General features: G+C 38.7%; 1 protein-coding gene across 3 annotated transcripts in view; it reads right to left on the minus strand.

The window, feature by feature from the left end:
• Positions 1 to 19,013, minus strand: part of Ankrd55 (ankyrin repeat domain 55) — an 88,829-nt gene that overhangs the window by 18,774 nt on the left and 51,042 nt on the right. For 2 of the 3 annotated variants that reach the window (XM_010626896.2, XM_033760958.1), the window contains exon 8: positions 4,576 to 4,760. In XM_010626896.2, the coding sequence (XP_010625198.1) occupies positions 4,576 to 4,760 (185 nt within the window). Of the gene's footprint in view, positions 1 to 4,491; positions 4,761 to 19,013 lie in introns of those variants that run through there. The other variant, XM_033760960.1, reaches the window with a different exon arrangement.

Here is a 19,013-nt window from a genome sequence, read left to right on the forward strand (position 1 = left end):
TGTATACCAAAAAGTAAATTTACTATATGTAAATGAAAAGAAAATTAATATTTTCTTCCAGATTTTTATGGATTAAAAATTTAAAGAAAAACTATGCTTGTGTCTATGTGTATGTTTTGGTAGTACATTGAGGAATACAATCAATCTATTTTCCCAATACATGGCCAATTTTTCTTAATGCCACTTATTGATGTGACAGCATTGTATTTTTATATCCTGACCTATATACAAATTTTTCTACCCTTTTTCCTTATTTAAGGGAATGGTTGATTTTCTACTAAATATCAGGGAGGAGGATGTGGTGGGGTAGATAAGAAAAAAAATCTTCCTATTTCTTTCTTTCTGTTTTTTCATTTAAAAAGGTTATTTTAATACCCAAAACATGAGCATATAATTTTTTTCTCCCCCCCACTCCATACCAGGGATTGAACTCAGGACCTTGCACTTGTGAGGCAGGAGCAGTGCCACTGAGTTAAATCCCCAGCCAAATCATTCTATTTCTGAAAGCCAAACCCAAAACTGAGAGCAGATCTGGGGCAAAGGCAAAACATTTAAGTGAGCCTACACAGGGAGATTTCTTCCCTAACCCCCACGCTCTGCAGCTATCCATGTGGCTATTCCAAGAGGGCAATAAGAGCATAAAGGATGGCTGGATTCAAGAGCAGTGACAAGAACTTTTCTTCCTTGCCAGAAGGGGCAGCTGTGTGGACTGACCTCAGGCGCCCAAGGTCACTGTGTCCCAGCAACAACGTGGAAACAGTTAGACATCATCAGACCTGAAGGGACAAGGAGAGGAGATGAGGGACCATCTTCTGTATGCTACACACCTTGGTGCTTTAAAAAAAAAAAACAATTCCAGAAGCTTGGCACAATAAGGAAAGGTCGGGCGGGGCTGGAAAAGATGGATGCTAATAATGTTTCTCAATGGTCTACTGAGATGAACCAAAACCAGAAATTAGATTAAATTACAGATAATAAAAACCATTATAACTTTTAAAATGTGGATTGTAACGTATTCGGTGCAATAAATATTCCTTCCTTTCCTTTATATATGCTATGTGATCTATGTGGGAAGGAAAAGGGAGCATTTCACCCTGTGTTATCTCCAGCACCTAGCACAGTGCCTCACACTTTTAAGGCTCAATAAAAGTTAGTAAGGGGATGTTTTGTGATATAGTTTTCTTTATTACACAAATGATAAAATGATTTGGAGTGATATTGAGACAAAAAATTCTGAGAGTAAAAACGAAAATTTGGACTATCTTTTTGGTAGGAGGTCCCAGTGGGTTTTGAAGTGTTTCCAACATACAGCAGAAGTTTAGAAGTTGTGACTTAGCTGAAGCATATAGAAAGTTACCCTGCTGGAGACAGAATTGTATCTCTGCAGATTATATGTAGTCTAAAGAAATCTTTCTTTCTTAAATGCAGATTTATGCTGCTCTGTGCCTACATGTTACTGGTTTTGGGAACTGTGCACTTTTAATTGTTTGAAAGTTGCCACCAGGAGATCAGCAGAGAGCCAGAAGATGGTCTGAGATAGACTGCAGACCACCCTGGAAAATACTGTGAAAAGGGACTGCGCACTTGATTCTACACAGGTTTTAGTCAAGACTGAGCAGACTGTATTTTGGATGATGTATTGGTGTCACACTACTGGGCTCTGCAATTCTTTTTTCTGGAGGGTGGGGTGGAGAGAGGCAAGGGGCAAGGTGACACCCCTGTGAGTGGGGCTGTCCATGGAAAGAATGGCTGCCCTCTTCTGTAAAGGAGGGCATGGAAGGCCTCTCTTCAGCTTGGTGCTGAGGCCTAAACCCTGGGCAGAAGGGTGCTCCTGAGAGACCCAAGAAAACTTGCATGTATGGAGGCAGCCAGGGCCTGAGCAGAGAAGACTTAGATGAAGAGGCTTGGACTAGGTATTTGGGCAGCATGAATGTACACTAGGGTGGCCCCTAGTCCCTACCCATAGCTTATGTCCTCTGTCAATTAAATATCTTATGAATAAGTAGCAATTTTATAACACCTAATAGAGCCGTATATTATTTTCTGTTCAGTAATAAATCACACCCCCTGTTTGAATGTGGCAGGCATGATTTGTTTCAGTTTTGTGTGAGAAAGGTTTCCAGACAATCTCATTTATTCTACAATATAAGACATCTGCAGATCACGTCTTCTCATTTAGAGAATAGATTACCAATAAAGTCAGTAGCAGAGGGTTGAACATTTATCTAGTCAGGCTTCCCAGCATGCAGCAATTTATTTTGAAGCTGTATGAAATTCCCTTTTACAGGACTTGCTAAGAGTGAGTGTTTTAATTCCTCTTACCATCACCATGAAGAGGCCCAGAAGTATGGTGGAGTAAACTGTTTTGTTGAGGAAAGAGAGGAACGTATAGATGTCCTCTCACCAAGGGTTTTAGGGGCAAATTTGTAGTGCCTGATCTCAAGTTTCCATAGTTCCTTTCTTATTGCTAAGCTTCGGGATGGTCCTGCAAACATAACATACTGGTCTGAGCCATCAGGGAGCCAAAGTTCAGAGCCCATGCTTTTGAAGAAATTGAGCAGTGACAAGCACTGGTGATGTGGTGACATCTGGATGTCAAGAGATGGTGGCTGTAAGGAGGATTTCACTGGGTGAGGTCAGTGTTCAAGAACTCATTTGTGAAACATGTAAACACTTGCCAGTGCATTCCCAGAATTACACAGGGAGGAGAACTTGATAAAAAACTATCCTCCCTGAAGATAAATGAGTAATTTAGGAGAGTGAATTGTGACCTCGTAGACTGGTGACATTGGCTTATTTAAAATATATGGGCTGTTTCTAGGTCGTGCATTCTCTGCCATTAATCTTAGGTAAGTACTGCAGTGTTTTTAATATCATAGATTTACGATGTGCTTTTATGTGTAGAAGGATAAATTCTCCATTTTCCCCTGTATCTTTAAAAAATTACTTATTTTTTTCTTCCCTTTCCAAAAAAAGTTTCTGTGGGAAAAATCTTTCTCTGGGAAAGGGAAGTCACAATGGTTGTAAATGTTTAAAGTGCTTAAACCTAAGAAGATTTAGAAAAAGTTAAATGACTAACAGGAGCTTATGGATTCAATGTGAAGGCATGATTGTGTGTTTAGCATAAAACAAAGTGGAGGCATCAAAATGATTGATCAGTAAATGTGGCACTTGAGTTGAGCTTTCAAGCAGGAACTAACTGGACCCACCCCACCTCTGTATTAGGGATTAAACTCAGGGCCTCACACAAAATGTAGGCAAGAGATCTACCAACAAGTGACATTCCTTACCCTCTTCATCTTTTACTTTGAGACAGGTCTCAGGCTGTCTTCAAACTTTCACATCCTCCTGCTTCAGCCTCCCAAGTAGCTGGGGTTAGAGGCTTGTCGGGAACTGGGCTCTTCTTGAGATTCTACTTTCCTTTTAACTCTCACAGGACCTGATCTTTTATACTCTTTCCTCCCCTTGTTTTTCTTTCTTTCCTGAAGTCTAGGGAATTGGATTGTCTTTACTATGGGTGTGTTAGTGTAAAACAGAAACTGTTCTGTTCAGAGCTGGTACTAGGGATATTTTGAAGTAGGCAAACGTCCCTTTTGCCTCTCTTTCTGAACTTGGTTCCTTTATTTTCTTTATGAGTCATGCAGCTTTTCTCCACCTACCAGCATACTTCTTCCTAACCTGCATGATCAGACCTTAGGAAAAAGTCTAATTTCAATGATTTATACCTTAGTTGTAATTTAAATCACCATGCTGACCACCTGTAGCTTCCCACACCCATGTGGTAACCTAATTTTTTCCTTGTGTTAAAATAATTCCAGATATTGGGGAAAACATTTTCTTGGTACATCTAAAATCATGAAAAGCAAGTGGCTAATTTTGCACTGTAAAAGAAGAAGGTACAAAACCAAACATAATAGCTAAGCCTTATACTTATTTTCAATAGCTTTTGTTGTATTTTTGTTATATTTTCCCAGACTCAATGCCTAACAAAAATGAAAGTTAGGCAGGCAGGACATTGTAGCTGGAAAGTTTAAATTTGGAAGGAAAGGGCATAAGCCACCACTGAGTTGCTAACTAGCACTGAGATAAATCTTTTTACCTTTCCAGACCCATTTTCCTTTTCCAGCCAGTATATTTTGAATTACGAAAGAAGTCTGATAAAGTCCCAATTTCATGAGCCCATTTTGTTTAGAATATAAAATCTCTCTTATGCTCTCCTCTGAATAACAAGAACTTGTTGACTCATGACATAATCCAGGAATGAAGAAGAAAATAAAACCTACCATTAAGGTCAGAAAGAGCATGTAGCAGGAAGCTGATCTACAGAAAGTCTTCAGAGAACACTGAAAACACTTAGCAAAAAAGTGGAAAATCTGACAATACAGTAGTCAATATAACAATGATTTTCCCTCCTCTTACTAAAACAGAGCAATTTTTATTGCCACAAACACATGTGTATTACCGGCAAGAAGGATATAGTTATATAGGATGACTCCTTAAGCATCTTTATTTTACAATTAACATTTGGGGAAGATGTTTGGTAGTTTCCAGAATTTTCTGAGTTGCCATGGATACCTGTCATCCACATCCAGAGCCTGCAGGTTACACTCGGGGACTCTTGCCAGTTCATTAATAATGTCGCTGAAACCTGCAGCTGCTGCAATGTGTACACATGTCTTCCCACTCTCGTCGTCATAGTTGATTATAGATGGCCCCTGATGGTGGCTCAGAATGATGGAACACAAAATTCTGTTTCCACTCTGAAAAAAAGAGGCAAAGAAAGCCCATGATGACCAATAACAGGGCTATTTCCTGTTAAGATAAAAATATGAAGTAAAAAATATGAGGGGGGGGTAGGGGGAAATATACGTTTTATACAAATGATCTCTTAAAGGACAAAATTAAACAATTTAGGTAAGATAGTGATTGGCTTTGTTTTTTATTCCAAAATCAGGCAACTCTTCATTCTATAAAATAAAATAAGTATTCCAATGGGCTGACTAAGAGTTTGGTTTTATAGGCAGACAATGACTGAAAAAAGTATTAACAACCAAAATTAGATCAATCATTTCAAAATTACTTTTCTTTTAAGGTGGGGACAGAGAGACAGAACAACAGAAAAATAACTGATTGATTGACATCAGATTACTTCAAGTTACTCTTTTTTTGTTTTGTTTTGTTTTTTTTGAGACAGGGTCTCACTATGTAGTTGAGACTGACCTGGAACTCACTATGTAGGCCAGGCTGGTCTCGAACTCACAGCGATCCTCCTGCCTCAGCCTCCCAAGTGCTGGGATTACAAGCGTTCAAGTTACTTTTGTAAGGATGAAAGGTTGTAAGATTTAAAGAAAGAACTTCATTGTCATGCCCATTAGACATTTGGGAAATTTAGCTATTATCTCTCTCCTGATTTCTCTGAAGGTCATGTAACAACTTATTTTTGGTTGGGTGCACTGGCATTTAAGCACGACTAACTCTGTTTTGATATATAGTCTGTCTGCCGGGGCCTAGAGTGGAAATCTAGTTCAAATCAATGTCCTCTCATAAGTTTCATTTACTATTGCAAACAGATTTCCAATTATCTCAGTTTTCTATAGGGATTTATCTCCTGTAAGCGATAAATTGTCTTCTATAATTAATGAACTAAGGAAGAACTTAAGTATAGATAAGATAGACTACCATTGTACGTAGTCTGATTGACAGGTCCCTGGGCCAGAAGCTTGCTCATCAGGTCTATTCATATTGTCTCTCTGTGATGGCTGAAAACTAGCATAGTTCGTTTTATTTCTTTACTTTTTGAGATAGGCTCTTCCCATGTTGCCCAGGCTCATTTTGAATCCCTGGGATCAGATAATCTCCCTGTCTGTACTTTCCAAGTAACTGAGATTATAGCTGTGTACCACCATGTCTGGATATAACTTTAATGTTAAGAAAGCCTCACAAGATTATGGTTAGCTGGGCATGGTGGCACAGGCCTATAATTCCAGCATGCTTGGATCACAAGGCAGGAGAATCTCAAATTCAAGCCCAGCCTGGGCAATTTAGAAAAATTTGCAATTCATAGTATAGCAAAAAGAAAAAGACATTTTTAAATAAGCAACAAGAAAATAATTATAGTTACAAAACTGGTGGAGAAATGATGCACTATTGTGTCTCTTTCTACCTGTCATGGTGATTTTTATTTGCTAATTAGTGTGTGGTACCCCCCCATGAATGCAGACCCTCTTTTCAACTGGGCACAGTGAAGTATCACCCTCTCAGAATCTGTTTGTATCCAGGGCTTGCCAGGGACAGAGGGTAGCAGTGGTTGCTGGGTGGGAGCCAAGGAGTTGAGGGCTGAAAATCTGTCCTGGGAAGCTGGGAGGCAGAACTGTGTGATTAGTCTCCACTGTCCTATCAGACTTTACTTACTAAACAAAATGAGAATTTCCAGATGGTGACCGCAGAGCACTGTCTACACCAAGTGCATGATTTTCTTCTGAGCACCTGGCTTCCTATGTCTGTATTTGTCACATGCCCATACCGTGGTCCCTGCATAAAGACATTTCCTTCTCTTCCTTTAACCTTCCTTCTTATATCTTCTTTCTTCTTCATCCTTTCTTTGTCTAACAGGGATTAAAAAATACCTTCGATGAACTATTTATATTCTGTGGCTTGCCTGTCCTCAGAAGGTTGTTAGTCTGAGCACATAGTTCATTTTATTAACTTTCCTCAGATTCTTTCCCTTGATTTTATTTATTAATGTATTTTTGAAGGAATCTGAAACATATTTTAAGCAGTCAAGAGATATTTTTCTTTAAAAGCACTAGCCATTGGACAAGGAAGACAGAAAAGGTTGCCAACTCAGTTAATTTATTTTGTTTACAATTTCCTGGAAGAGTAAAGGAATTCAGCCAGGGTGATTCAAAGGGCAAACTGCCCTGTCACAGTTTCCCCTCTTTGGGGAAAAGGGAGCAGTAAGCACGGATGGAAAAAACAAAATCGCACTCCTCCCCTCTGCTCCCCCACCCTTCTCCTTCTTTTCTTCCTCGTGTACTCTTCTTCCTTGTCTGAGGCTTAGGAGAAGCTATTTGGAAGTGATAAACTGAAAAAAGAACTCTTGCCCAGGATCCCTGTGTCTGCCTCCTCTGGGCTTCTGACAGCCAGAACCAGGTGGCGGGTGTCCTGGGAGCTGGAACTCTGTAGACTGCTTCTCTGAAAAAGCGAAAACAGACTCCAACCACACTCCCCTTTACCCTTTTCACTCAAAATGCCTTTTGTTCTGATTTTCCAGACAATTCCTTTGCCTGTGCACTTGGATTTCAATTTTAATATTATCACTTATATTTTCCCTTTCTTTCTAAGATCCTCCCAGGATAACGGTGCTAGCTGTAGTTACCGAGTGAACATTCTGTGCCTGGCAGTTTTCGAAGCCTTTCTTCACACTAACTTCCTTACTTGTGACAATAATCCCAGGACACAGGTGCTGTTATTAACTCCATATGGCAGAAGTTAAACAATGAAGACACAGCAGAATTAAGTAATTTGCCCAAGGTCACAGCTAAGAAGTAGATAAGCCAGGCCTGACTCTGCAGAGTCCTTGTGTTTCACCACCTCACCCTTCTGTTGCTGACCAAAGGAATGTTCTGGTCTGGTTATTCAATCCTGCCTGTTCATACTTGGAGAGCCAAAGAGAAAATGGCTGCTAAGACCTGCAACGTCAGTAGCAGTGATGTGTGCCCAGTCAGATGAGGCCTTCTTCACAGTTAAACAGAAGGTACTTTAAAAGAGTTTTCCTAGGAAGGTTGCCATGGTGCACACTCATGAGAATTTAAGGGAGCCTAGACAGCACTGAGTTGTAAGCAGGGGGCCTGGATGATGGTCTCTTGGTGACAGTGTCCTCTTCTTACCAATCTAGACTGGGTGTCAGCCAAAGGAGGTCTCAGATCTAGGAGGCCAGGGAGAGTTACAGAGACCAGGAAGCACCAAGAAAGAAGAAATGGGAATGCTGCCCAGGAGGGGCCTTAGGAAAAACCGAGTGCATTTACATTTGGTGGGAATGTTATTAAATAGGGGAAATAACAGTGTTGTACACATCATGTTCCTGCTGAGATCTAGAATTCTACATTAAGCAGCCAGATCAGAAACGCCGATGTATTTGTTTTTGTAGTATTTATTTGCTTTGTTTTTCTCCATGGGCAATGTCTTCACATGCTCTTGAAACTGCTCTGAGTCCTAGTTGTTTTCTCTTTGTTTCTCGTGGGGGAGGAGAGTTGGGAAAGCCTGACTCAGAATAAGACTTGCCAAGAAAAAGCTGAATTATTACATGAGATTTTGTTATAGGCAGAGTGAATTTTAAAACAAGAACATTCTAATATCATTATTGCGGACACTCTTTAGATGACCTCTGAAGGGTCTAGTGGGAAGCTTTAAGATAATTGGTTATTTATTAACATATGTCTGGGAAATTAATTGTACAGTGGCTTCCTTTTGGAAAGAACCCCAATCTTCTTTCTTGTCTTGAATGACAGGATATGTTTTCATTGCTTGTCTTCTGATGGGGACTGTAGAAAATCGAGACCAGTATTTTAGCCACACAACCTTCTTAAAGGACTGTGTAGTTTATAATTTGAAAAGATCACTGTGGCACACAAGTTTGGCTGGAGCCAGGAATGTCAGACTGTGACGGGGATTTGCAATGTGAACACTTGAGAACTGAAAGTTTGGGGCTAACAAGAGGGATCTTTTGGATCCAGGCTTTTTTTTTGGCCTGGATCCCAGAGGCTGCTGAACCCAGTAACCAGGGGTTGACTTTTCCTGAGAGAAACTGGAAGATAGAATTGGTGGGCGGGGGTAAGCATGTTGCTGAAGGACTGATATTTAATATAGACAAACTCTACTTTCTGTGTCAGTGTGGCTTCTGCTTCTAGTTGTCTAACAAGGTGAAATATCAATGCTTGGAGACGTCTTGCTAAAATTATGACTGGGAACTTTCTGCTGTAATGCAACCTTAAAAATAATAACTCTCAGTAAATATTTGCTGAATAACGAATAAACGTATGTGTAGAAAAAGCCTTTATAAACCATGGGTAAAACCAGCAGAAGTGAATTTTACTCACCCTTTTTGGCTTCTCTTTCTTCTCATTATTGCTCTCCTTTCACTGTCTTTTCTCTTTCTCTTATTATATTAATTCTAGGCTGGTCCCTGTTTTTCCTTATTCTCACTTACTCCCTTCCCCCTGCCACTGAGCACTGGGAGCTGATATATGAAGGTCACTTTAACATAGCCTTCCAAGGCTCCAGCCTCCCCAGCAGGTGTTATGGTTTAGATCTGCATTGTCCTTCAGAACTCAGGTGTCAAAGGCTTGCTCACCATCCTGTGGCACCACTGGGAAAAGGTGGAATCTTTGGGAGCTATAGCCTAGTAGAAGAAAGTTAGGTAATGGGGGTGCTTTAAGGGGATTTGGAACCCCTACCCCTTCTTCTCAATTTTTTCCTTCCTGGCTTTTATTAATGAGCAACTTTGCTCCACCAGGTGCTTTTGCCTGGCCATGGCAAAAGTAGTGTAGCCAGCCAGCCGTGGTCCAAAAACTCTGAGAAAGTGAGTCAAAATAAATCTTTAAATCTCCATTCAAGGTATTTATTTCTATCTCAGATGTTTTTGCCACAAGGACAGAAAGTTGACTAACACAACAGTTCAGGGTCTCTGCTCCCAGAGTAATGGATTGGTTTCGTAAACTTGATTTTCTCTTTGTTTGCTCTGGGCTTGTGTAGCTTTGAGTCATTCTCTTATCAAGCACAGCAAGTTCTTTGGCCTGAGATTCTGTGTGAGTACTGGATGCACCTGGGTAACGGATGACCTCTTTGTGCCCTATTTTCCCACCTAGGAACTCAAATCTTACGCTAAATGAACTGTGCAGTCCTTTCAAGCTCAAAGATTCTTTCACCTTATGAGCTGGACCCACTGGTATATAGCATTCATAATTATCTTTTCACATTCTGATTTTATTTGGAGTTAAATATATACCTACAGTATTTTGACACAGTTAGAAGAGTTGACAGAGATCAACTTAGTGTGTTAATTTCCTTAATCACATTTGATTAACAGACATGAAATAATTATTTTTTATTTAGTGGAGCTTTTTCTTTCTGTCCTCACTTGTGGAGTATACTGAAAGAAATACGTTACTGAGGAATATGTAAAACAAACTCATTTTCTAGTAAGTGTATGTGTGTGCAGGTGGGTGGGTGGTGATGAAACTTGAGGGGCAGTAATACTTTTCCTTTCTTATTGACATCATGCCTGGAATTTTTACTGTTAGAAAAATTCCATAGGGTTAAGGTACTATACTCCCAGAAGGCGTAGTCAAGCTGAAAATATTATGCTAGAACTCTTCTTACATCTACGAGAGAAGTGAGGTCATAGGAAAAACTGTTGAGCCCCAAATTAGAGACACAGGAAGATATAAAGAATCATGATATCTCAGAACAGAAATCTCTGTGGGAACTTGTACTAGGACAGGTAAACTGAACAATAGTTGGTGAACTGCTAAACGCTTCACATGGATGAGTCTGAGTTACAACTTTAGAGGAATCCATATATAGAGTGGGGGACTCATAATTGTCTGAGTCTTGCCTCCATGAACTTGACCAGGTTTTCACAATAAATATTAGAAAAAAATGTCAGAAAAAAGTTCCCTTTTAGTGGAGGGAAAGAAAAGGAACCACTATGAAATACACCAACACATTCAAGAAAAACTAGGTAACCAGAGCCTAATCTGCTGGAGTTTCAGAGCCTGACTTACCATAGAGAAGGAAATTAACCAAATGTAGCCCAATACTCTGCTCTAGGTAGTCATCCTGTTCCATCAAAGGGGCGGGGAAAAAAGCCCCAAGAACCTCTTATAAAATTCACAGCCCAGAGACGTAGGCTCAGCAAAGACTCAGACCTAGTCATGGTGAGGCAAGAGATTAGGGCATGGCAGGTAGAAGAGTATTATTTGAGATAGCCTTGGATTAGTTATAGAATATTTTGCATACTATATAGAGAAATCACTGACATAGTTTCAAAAAAAGAAGAAATCTATCTAATATGTTAAGAAAGGAAAGAACATATACAGGAAGCAAATCATATAAAGTGGTAATTAAAAACATGAAAAATGGAAAAAAGAGTAAAGACAAAAATGGGAACAAAAAACAAAGGCAACAAATAGAAACCAGCAACCACAGTACATCTTAATATATCAATAATCACTTGGAACATCAAAGATCAAGAGGCTGAGTGAATCAAAACACAAGACCCGATTATATGTTGTTTATAAGAAGCCTACTATATATAAAAGCATGTATAGATTAAAAGTAAATAATGGAGATAAATCTATCATGCAAACACTAATTCAAAGGAAGTGGAGTAATAATATTAATTTGAAACAGAACAAACTTCAAAGCAAGGAAAGTTATTAGGAATAAATAGGGACATTACATAAAGATAAAATAATTGATTCTTCAAGAAGGTATAATAATCCTTATGACCTGACAAGAAGTTCTCAAAATATGTGAAGTGAAAATGGGTAGAGCTGCAAGGAGAAAAGATATAAATCTATTTTAACATTCTTGTACCAGAAATGGACAGACGTAGCAAGCAGAAAATTAGTAAAGATGTAGTTGAACTATTACAATATTGATAAATTGTATATAATCTACATCTGTGGACTACTTCATCCAACAACAACAAAATAATTTTTTTAAAAAAGTTTGCAGTACTGTGAATTGAACCCAGAGCTTCACTTGTACCAGGTAAGGATTACCATAAAAAATACACATTTTTGGTGATCCTATGGATTGAATCCACAGGTTTGGTTATTGCCTCAGTCACTTTTTCGTTACTGAGACACAGTGTTTGACACCTACAACTTTAAGGCAGAGAAGTTTATTTGGGGTCATGGTTATTGTCCCTGGTCAGCTGGCTTTAAAGCAGAAATAGCATGGTAGAAAGGCTTGGCAGAGGAAAGCTGATCACATCATGGTGGCCAGAAAGAAGAGAGAAAGGAGGAGGGAGATACACCTTTTCAGGTCATGCTTCCAGTAATCCACCTCTTCCAACCAGGCCCATTTCCTAACAGCATATCAGCTATGGATTCATCTGTGGTTTAACCCACTGATGAGTAGAATGATGGTCCAATAATTTTTCACACACAGAAGAATTTTGGAGGATATTTTAGATATAAGCCACAACACGTTGCCCTGGCCCCCAAAAGTCTCATGTGCATATCTTTATGTTAAATAAATGTAGTCCTTTGATGAGTCGCTAAAATCTTAACTGTTTCAGAATTGTTGAAAAGTCTCCTCAGAGACCCAAGAAAAAGTCTTAGCTGTGAGCCCCTATGAAAATTGAAAGAAACTTAAATACTATAAGTATATAATGGCACAGGTAAACATTTCCATTCTCAAAGAGAGAGACCAAAGCAAGAATGGACATTAAATTCAGCAGGGTGAACATTAATCCTGTCACTTTGTGTCCAGCATGCAGGGTAAGTTGTGGGGAAATGTGATGTCCAAAGGGCTCAAGTACACTTGCTCCTATGGCATTTCTGGTTGCAGCCTTTGTGGCCTCTCTTGGAGTCAGTTTGCTCATTGCCTGTGGTGTTCCTCGGTGGACATTCCACATTTTTGGCTTCTCTAACTTCTTGGGGTCTCCACTGAATTTTTGGCTTCACTCTCAGGTTCACTCTGCCCTTTCAGGAACACTGCTGGTCTCCTAGGACTTCCTTTGAAGTCTGTGTGGAAGCTCCCCTGACCCCAATTGAAAATTTTTGCATTCTGCATCCCTGTAAAACCAGTAACACATGATGATACCAAGGTGTGCCATCTGCTTGAGCTCCCAGGTAAAGTTGTGGTGAAATGTAGCTCCAAAGTAGCCTGACTTCTTGGTTCATGGCTACAGGAGCCTCTGAGTGTTGAGATAGTCAAGTACTGTGAAATGAATCCTGGAGAACTAATTTCCTAGGCAGCCTCTCTTGAGAAGGGTACCTTGGGGCTCTTTTCTCAAAGCAAAATCATTCAAAGGAGTTTACTTTATACTTGTACAAACCTGAGCCAGTGAAGGTTGGGATCCTGAGATACTCTTAAGCCATCTTTCCTATTGTCCTGATGCGAAGTATTTGCCTATTTATAAAATGCTAATCTTTTCGGTAAACATATTGTTTTGTGGGCACTCCCTGTCTGCAAAACTGAAAACTGTTCAAATGGACATTTTCTTCCTGTTTCTCACTATAAACCTAGGTAAAGCTGCCATCAGTATCCATGTCACAGCCTGAATATTAAACTGTCTTGACGTTTCCTCCACTATAATAATTAGTCCACTGCATTTAGTCTTAATCTCCTGCAGAGATGGGGCAAATGTTGATAAATTTTCTGCCTCAGTGTAATGTACATGGCTTCTGCCAATGAGGTCCTTGTTCCCAAATGAAATATCCTGAGCCAAGTCTTTACTGTCTGTTTTTCTATCAGTATTCAGATTTCCTTCCTTCCTTCCTTCCTTCCTTCCTTCCTTCCTTCCTTCCTTCCTTCCTTCCTTCTCTCTCTCTCTCTCTCTCTCTCTCTCCTTTGGATAGCACCTCATTATGTACACTGTGTATTTCAGGATGAACTTGAACTCACTTTGTAGCCCAGTCTGGCCTTGAACTCACAGAAATCCTCCTGCCTCAGCCTTCAGAGTGCTGGGATTACAGGTATACACTACCATACCTGGCTAGAATTCCGGTCTTTTGAGTTCTGACCAGAGTCTCCCATTAAACTTGGCTAACAGCACTCTAGAGCTTCTCAAGAAACATGTCCAAATCTTTCCAAACTCTTCCTACAAACTGACTCCAAAGGCTTCTTAACCACATGACTAGGTTTACATTTACAACAGCCCCACTCCTGATACCAAAATCTGTCTTGGTCACTTTCTTGTCACTGAAACACAATGTCTAATTCCTACAACTTAACGGAGGAGAAGATTATTTTGCTTATGGTTATAGAATGAAATAGCATAGGCAGAAATGGCATGGTGGAAAAGTCTTGCAGAGGAAATCTTCTCACATCATAAAGGCCTGGAAGCAACAGAAGAAAGGGTGTACTTTTCTGCATTACACCCATGGTAGTCCACCTCTTTCACAACCAGGTCCATCTCCTAACAGAACATTCAGCGATGGTTCATCAATGGGTTAACCCACTGATGAGTACGGGGCCTTGATGATCCAATCAACCTTCCACACACGTGAGAGTTTGGGGGCACATTTTAGAAATAAATAAGAACAGTCATGCTAGGCAAGTGTTCTACCACTGAGGTTTCCCTTTTAATTTTTAAATTTTGAGATGGTTTTGCTTAGCTACCCAGACTGGACTCATATTTGTGACCCTCCTGTTTCAGTCTTCTGAGTGGCCAATATTAAGGCATATACCACTATCCCGGTTCCACAAATACACATTCTTTCTCTTTCTAGTGCTAGAAATTGTACTTAGGGTCTTATGTATGCTAGGCAAATTCTTTACCATTAGGTTACATCCCCATTCCCAAAAACATACTCTTACCAAGCTCTCATGAAACATTTATAAAGGTAGACCATATTCTAGGCCATAAAACACATCTTAACAAATTTAATAAAATAGAAATAATATAATATATGCTCTCAGACCACAGTAAACTTAAACTATAAATAAATAACATAAAGATGACTGGAAAAATCATAAAATATATGGAGACTAAACTGAATGGTTCTAAATAACATACTAAGAAAACACATCAAGAAAAATTTCAAAGATATTTTGAGTAAATGAAAATAAAAATATACCAAAATTTTGTGGAATGCAGCTACATTATTTTTCAGAGTATAGAAGCATAGGGAATATTTTCTTACTCATTCTGCGAGTATCACCATAATACTAAAAATGGACAGAGACATTATAAGAAAACTACAGAAAAATAACTTTTATGAACATATGCAAAAATATTCAACAAAAATTATCAAATAAAATCCAAAAATGTATAAAAAATTATAAAACATGTCCAAGTAGGATTTATCTAGGGTATGCAAAAGTCTGGTTCTAAATTTGAAAATAGATTAATGTGATCCATCATATCAACAAGCTAATGAAGAAAACAATCACATGATGATATCAACAGATACAGAAAAACCGTTTAACAAAATGAACAAATATTTGTGGCAAAATTTCTTTGCAAAATAGGAACAAAGGAACTTCCTCAACTTGGTAAATATCCATAGCAAAACCTACAGTTAACATCAGACTTAACAATGAAAAATCAGAAGGTTTCCAAATAAGAACAAGAAAAAGATGACAAGGATGCTCTCAGCATTCCTTGTCAACACTGCACTCAAAGTGCTAGCTAATGCTATAAGACAAGAAAAGGAAATGAAAATTATACTGGCTGGAAAAGAAGAACTATAACAGTCTTTGTAGATAATATCATGGTCTATGTAGAAAATCTGAATAGAAGATGACAACAACAACAATAAGAAATCCCTGAAACACTGAAACTAAGAAGCGATTATAGCAAGTGTGTAGGACACAGGTTAATATACAAAAGTCAATTATTTTCCTATATATCAGCAATGAACAAATAGAACTTGAAATTAAAAACTGCTAAGGCTTGGATGTAGTTTGTCTCTGCCAAACTATTGTTGAATTTAACTTTCATTGTAATATACTGTAATCATATTGAGAAGTGGGACCTTAAAGAGGTACAGTAATTAGGTCATGGGAGGTCTATCTTTACACTTGATCTTAGCCAAAAGGCTGAGAAGTGATTGGGAGATCCATCTTTATGAAGGGATTTATGTGGTCCTCATGAAAGTGGGTTAGTCATTTCAAAAGTGATTTGTCATAAAGTGGATCAGCTGTATTGTCCCCTCCCTCTCTCTGAATATGGTCACTTGATTTCTGCTTTTTTTATCCTTTATGGAGCAGCTTGTGGCCCTCACCAGAAGCTGAGCAGATGCTAGTACTATGCTGCTCGACTTCCAGACTATGAAACAAATAACCCTTTTTTTTTCTTTAGAAAGTACCAAGTGTCTGGTATTTTCTTTTATAGTAATAGAAAATGGACTAAAACAAAAATACAATGTCATTTACCTTAGTCCTCCCAAAATGAAATATTAAGTATAAGTCTAACAAAAAGTATAAGTCTAATAACAAGATCTACATAATGAAATAAAAGAACTAAGTCCATGGAGAGAAATTTCACATTTATGGTTAGGAAGATTCAATATCACCAAACATCAGTTCTTCCAAATTTAAGCTATAGATTCAATATATTTCCAATAAAAATACCAGGAAATTGTTTTGTGAACCTTGAAAAATTGGTTCTGAAGTTTACATGGAGAGCCAAGAGATACAGTGTAGCCAATACAATAACTGAAGGAGAAGCATAAAGTTGGAGGACTGATACAACTGGACTTCATGATTTATTATAAAACTACAGTCATCAAGACAGTATGGTATTAGTAAAATATTTTTTTTGGTAGTGGGGATCAAACTTTGGTAATGGGGATGAACTTGCAAGTCAGGTGGCAGAACCACTGAGCTAAATCCCCAGCCCATAATATAATAAACAACTAGATGAATGGGAAAAAACAGGCTGCCCAGAAATAGACTCACAGAGAAAGTCAACTAATTTTTGACAAGGGAGTAAAGGCAGAAGAGACAGTCATTTCAACAAATGATGCTGGAACAACTGGAACTCTACATGCAAACAAATGAATCTAGACACAGAAGACCCTTTATAAACATTGAATTAAAATGGATCACAGACCTAAATATAATACATACAACTATAAAATTTCCAGATCACATACAATAAAATCTAGATGGCCTTGGGTTTGGTGATGACTTTTTCTATATGACACCAAAGTCATGATCCATGAAAGAAAGAATTGAGAAGCTGCATTTCATTACAACTAAAACTACTGCTCTGTGAAAGATAGTATCAAAAGAATGACAAAACAAAACACAAATTGGAGAGAAATATTTGCAAAGACATACCTGATAAAGAACTATCATCCAAAACATGCAAAAAGGACTTAAAACTTACTAATAAAAAATGTGACCAAAGGTTGACTAAACACCTTTATAGCCACCTCACTAAAGAAGATGTACAAAAGATAAACATATGAAAAAATATTTCACATCTTATCTCATTACTGAAATGCAAATTAAAACAATGAGTTACCTCTACATACCAGTAAGAGTGGTAAAACCCAGAACACCAAGTATTGGCAAGGATGTAGAGTAACAGGAACTCTCATTCATTGCTAGTGGGAATACAAAATGGATATAGCCTCTTTGGAAGACGATTTGTCAGTTTCTTGCATTAAACACTTCCTCACCATGCGGTACAGAAATTGTGCTCCTTGGTATTTACTTAAGGGAACTGAAAACTTATATGTACACAAAAAATAGTACATTGATGTTTATAGCAGCATTATTCATAATCACTAAAATTTGGAAGCAATCCAGATGATGTCCAGCAGGAAAGTGGGTAAATGAAACGTGTGGCACATTTAAATAATGGAATATTACTTAGCACTAAAATGAAATAAGCTTTTAAACATGAAAAGACATAGAGAAAATAGAAATGTATATGTACTAAGTGAAAGAAGCCAATCTGAAAATCTGTTTACTTTATAGTTTCAGCTGTATGCCATTTTTGTAAAAGGGAAAACTATGAAAACAATAAAAATATCAGTGGTTACCAAGGCCTGGTAGGGAGGGTAGAAAGAGTAAGGAGAGCACACAGTATTTTAAGGCAGTGAAACTACACCATATGATACTATAATGATAGGTGCATATCATTATATATTTGTCAAAATCCAAAAACTGTAAAAAAAAAAAAAGAACAAATACCTACCTGGGTGTGGTGCTATATGTCTGTAATCTCAGCTTTTGGGAAACCTGAAGCAGGAAGGTGGTGAATTTGAGGTCAGCCTGGGAAACTTAGTGAGACTCTGTCTCAAAAGAAAAAAAATTAAAAAGGATTGGAAATATAGCTTGGTGGTAGAGAACTTGAGTAGCATATACTAAGTCCTGGGTTTATTATCCAGACCTAAAAACAGGGTTGTTCTACTAAAGGCTTCAGTTTCTGTCGCAGGTATCCTCCTATAGCTGCAGATTTCCTGGTCTTGGTGCTAAGGTTTGAATGTGTCCCTCACTGTTGACTTATTAGAAACGTGGTCCCCAGTGCCACTGTGACACAGTGTCTCACACTGTGTGTGAGAGGTAGAACTTTGAATTGGTGATTAGGCCATGAGGGCTCTGCCTTCATAAATGGATTAGTGCCCTTTATCTCAGGAATGGCTTTATTAGGATGGGAGTGACATCGTTAGAAAGGATGAGTTCAGTCCCCCTTCCTCTGGTTTTCTCTTGTGTGTGCTCTCTTGGCTTTCTGCCATGGGGTGATAGAGCATGAAGGTACTCCCTAGAAGGCCCTCTCATCCTTGAACTTCTGGGCCTTCAAAACTGTGAGAAATAAATCTCTTTATAAATTATCCAGTCTCTGGCATTCTGTTATGGCAACACAAAATAGACTAAAAGTAATCGATTACTACTTCTGGTGCCTTTTTAGGCCCATATATCCCTGCTCTTGCTATCCCTTGGGTTGTGTGTAAACAGTCTTCATAACTCTCTCTTCAGTTACTTCCACCAGAATACACTCTTTCTTGCTGGGTCCCTGACTAGCAGTGAGGATTGAAAGGAGGGGAGAGAGACAAGAGAGACTGAGGAGGTGGAACTGAGGGGTCTTGATAACCAACTGAATGTAAATAATGATAAGGAAAGGACACCCACAGCCTATTCAGGTCTTTGGATTGGTTTACTGGGAGGATGGAGAGATGATAGGAAGCCAAGGCCATAGATTCAGTTTGGCCACGTTGAATTCAAAGTGTGAGTGAGAAACTGTGGAGAAATGTTCAGTAGAGGTGGAAATATAAGTCTCTAGTAAAGAGAGGTCAGCACTGGCTACTGATCTGAGATTCTTC

This window comes from Fukomys damarensis, unplaced genomic scaffold (assembly GCF_012274545.1).
Source record: "Fukomys damarensis isolate Sample0158 unplaced genomic scaffold, DMR_v1.0_HiC HiC_scaffold_1, whole genome shotgun sequence".
Lineage (NCBI taxonomy): Eukaryota > Metazoa > Chordata > Mammalia > Rodentia > Bathyergidae > Fukomys > Fukomys damarensis.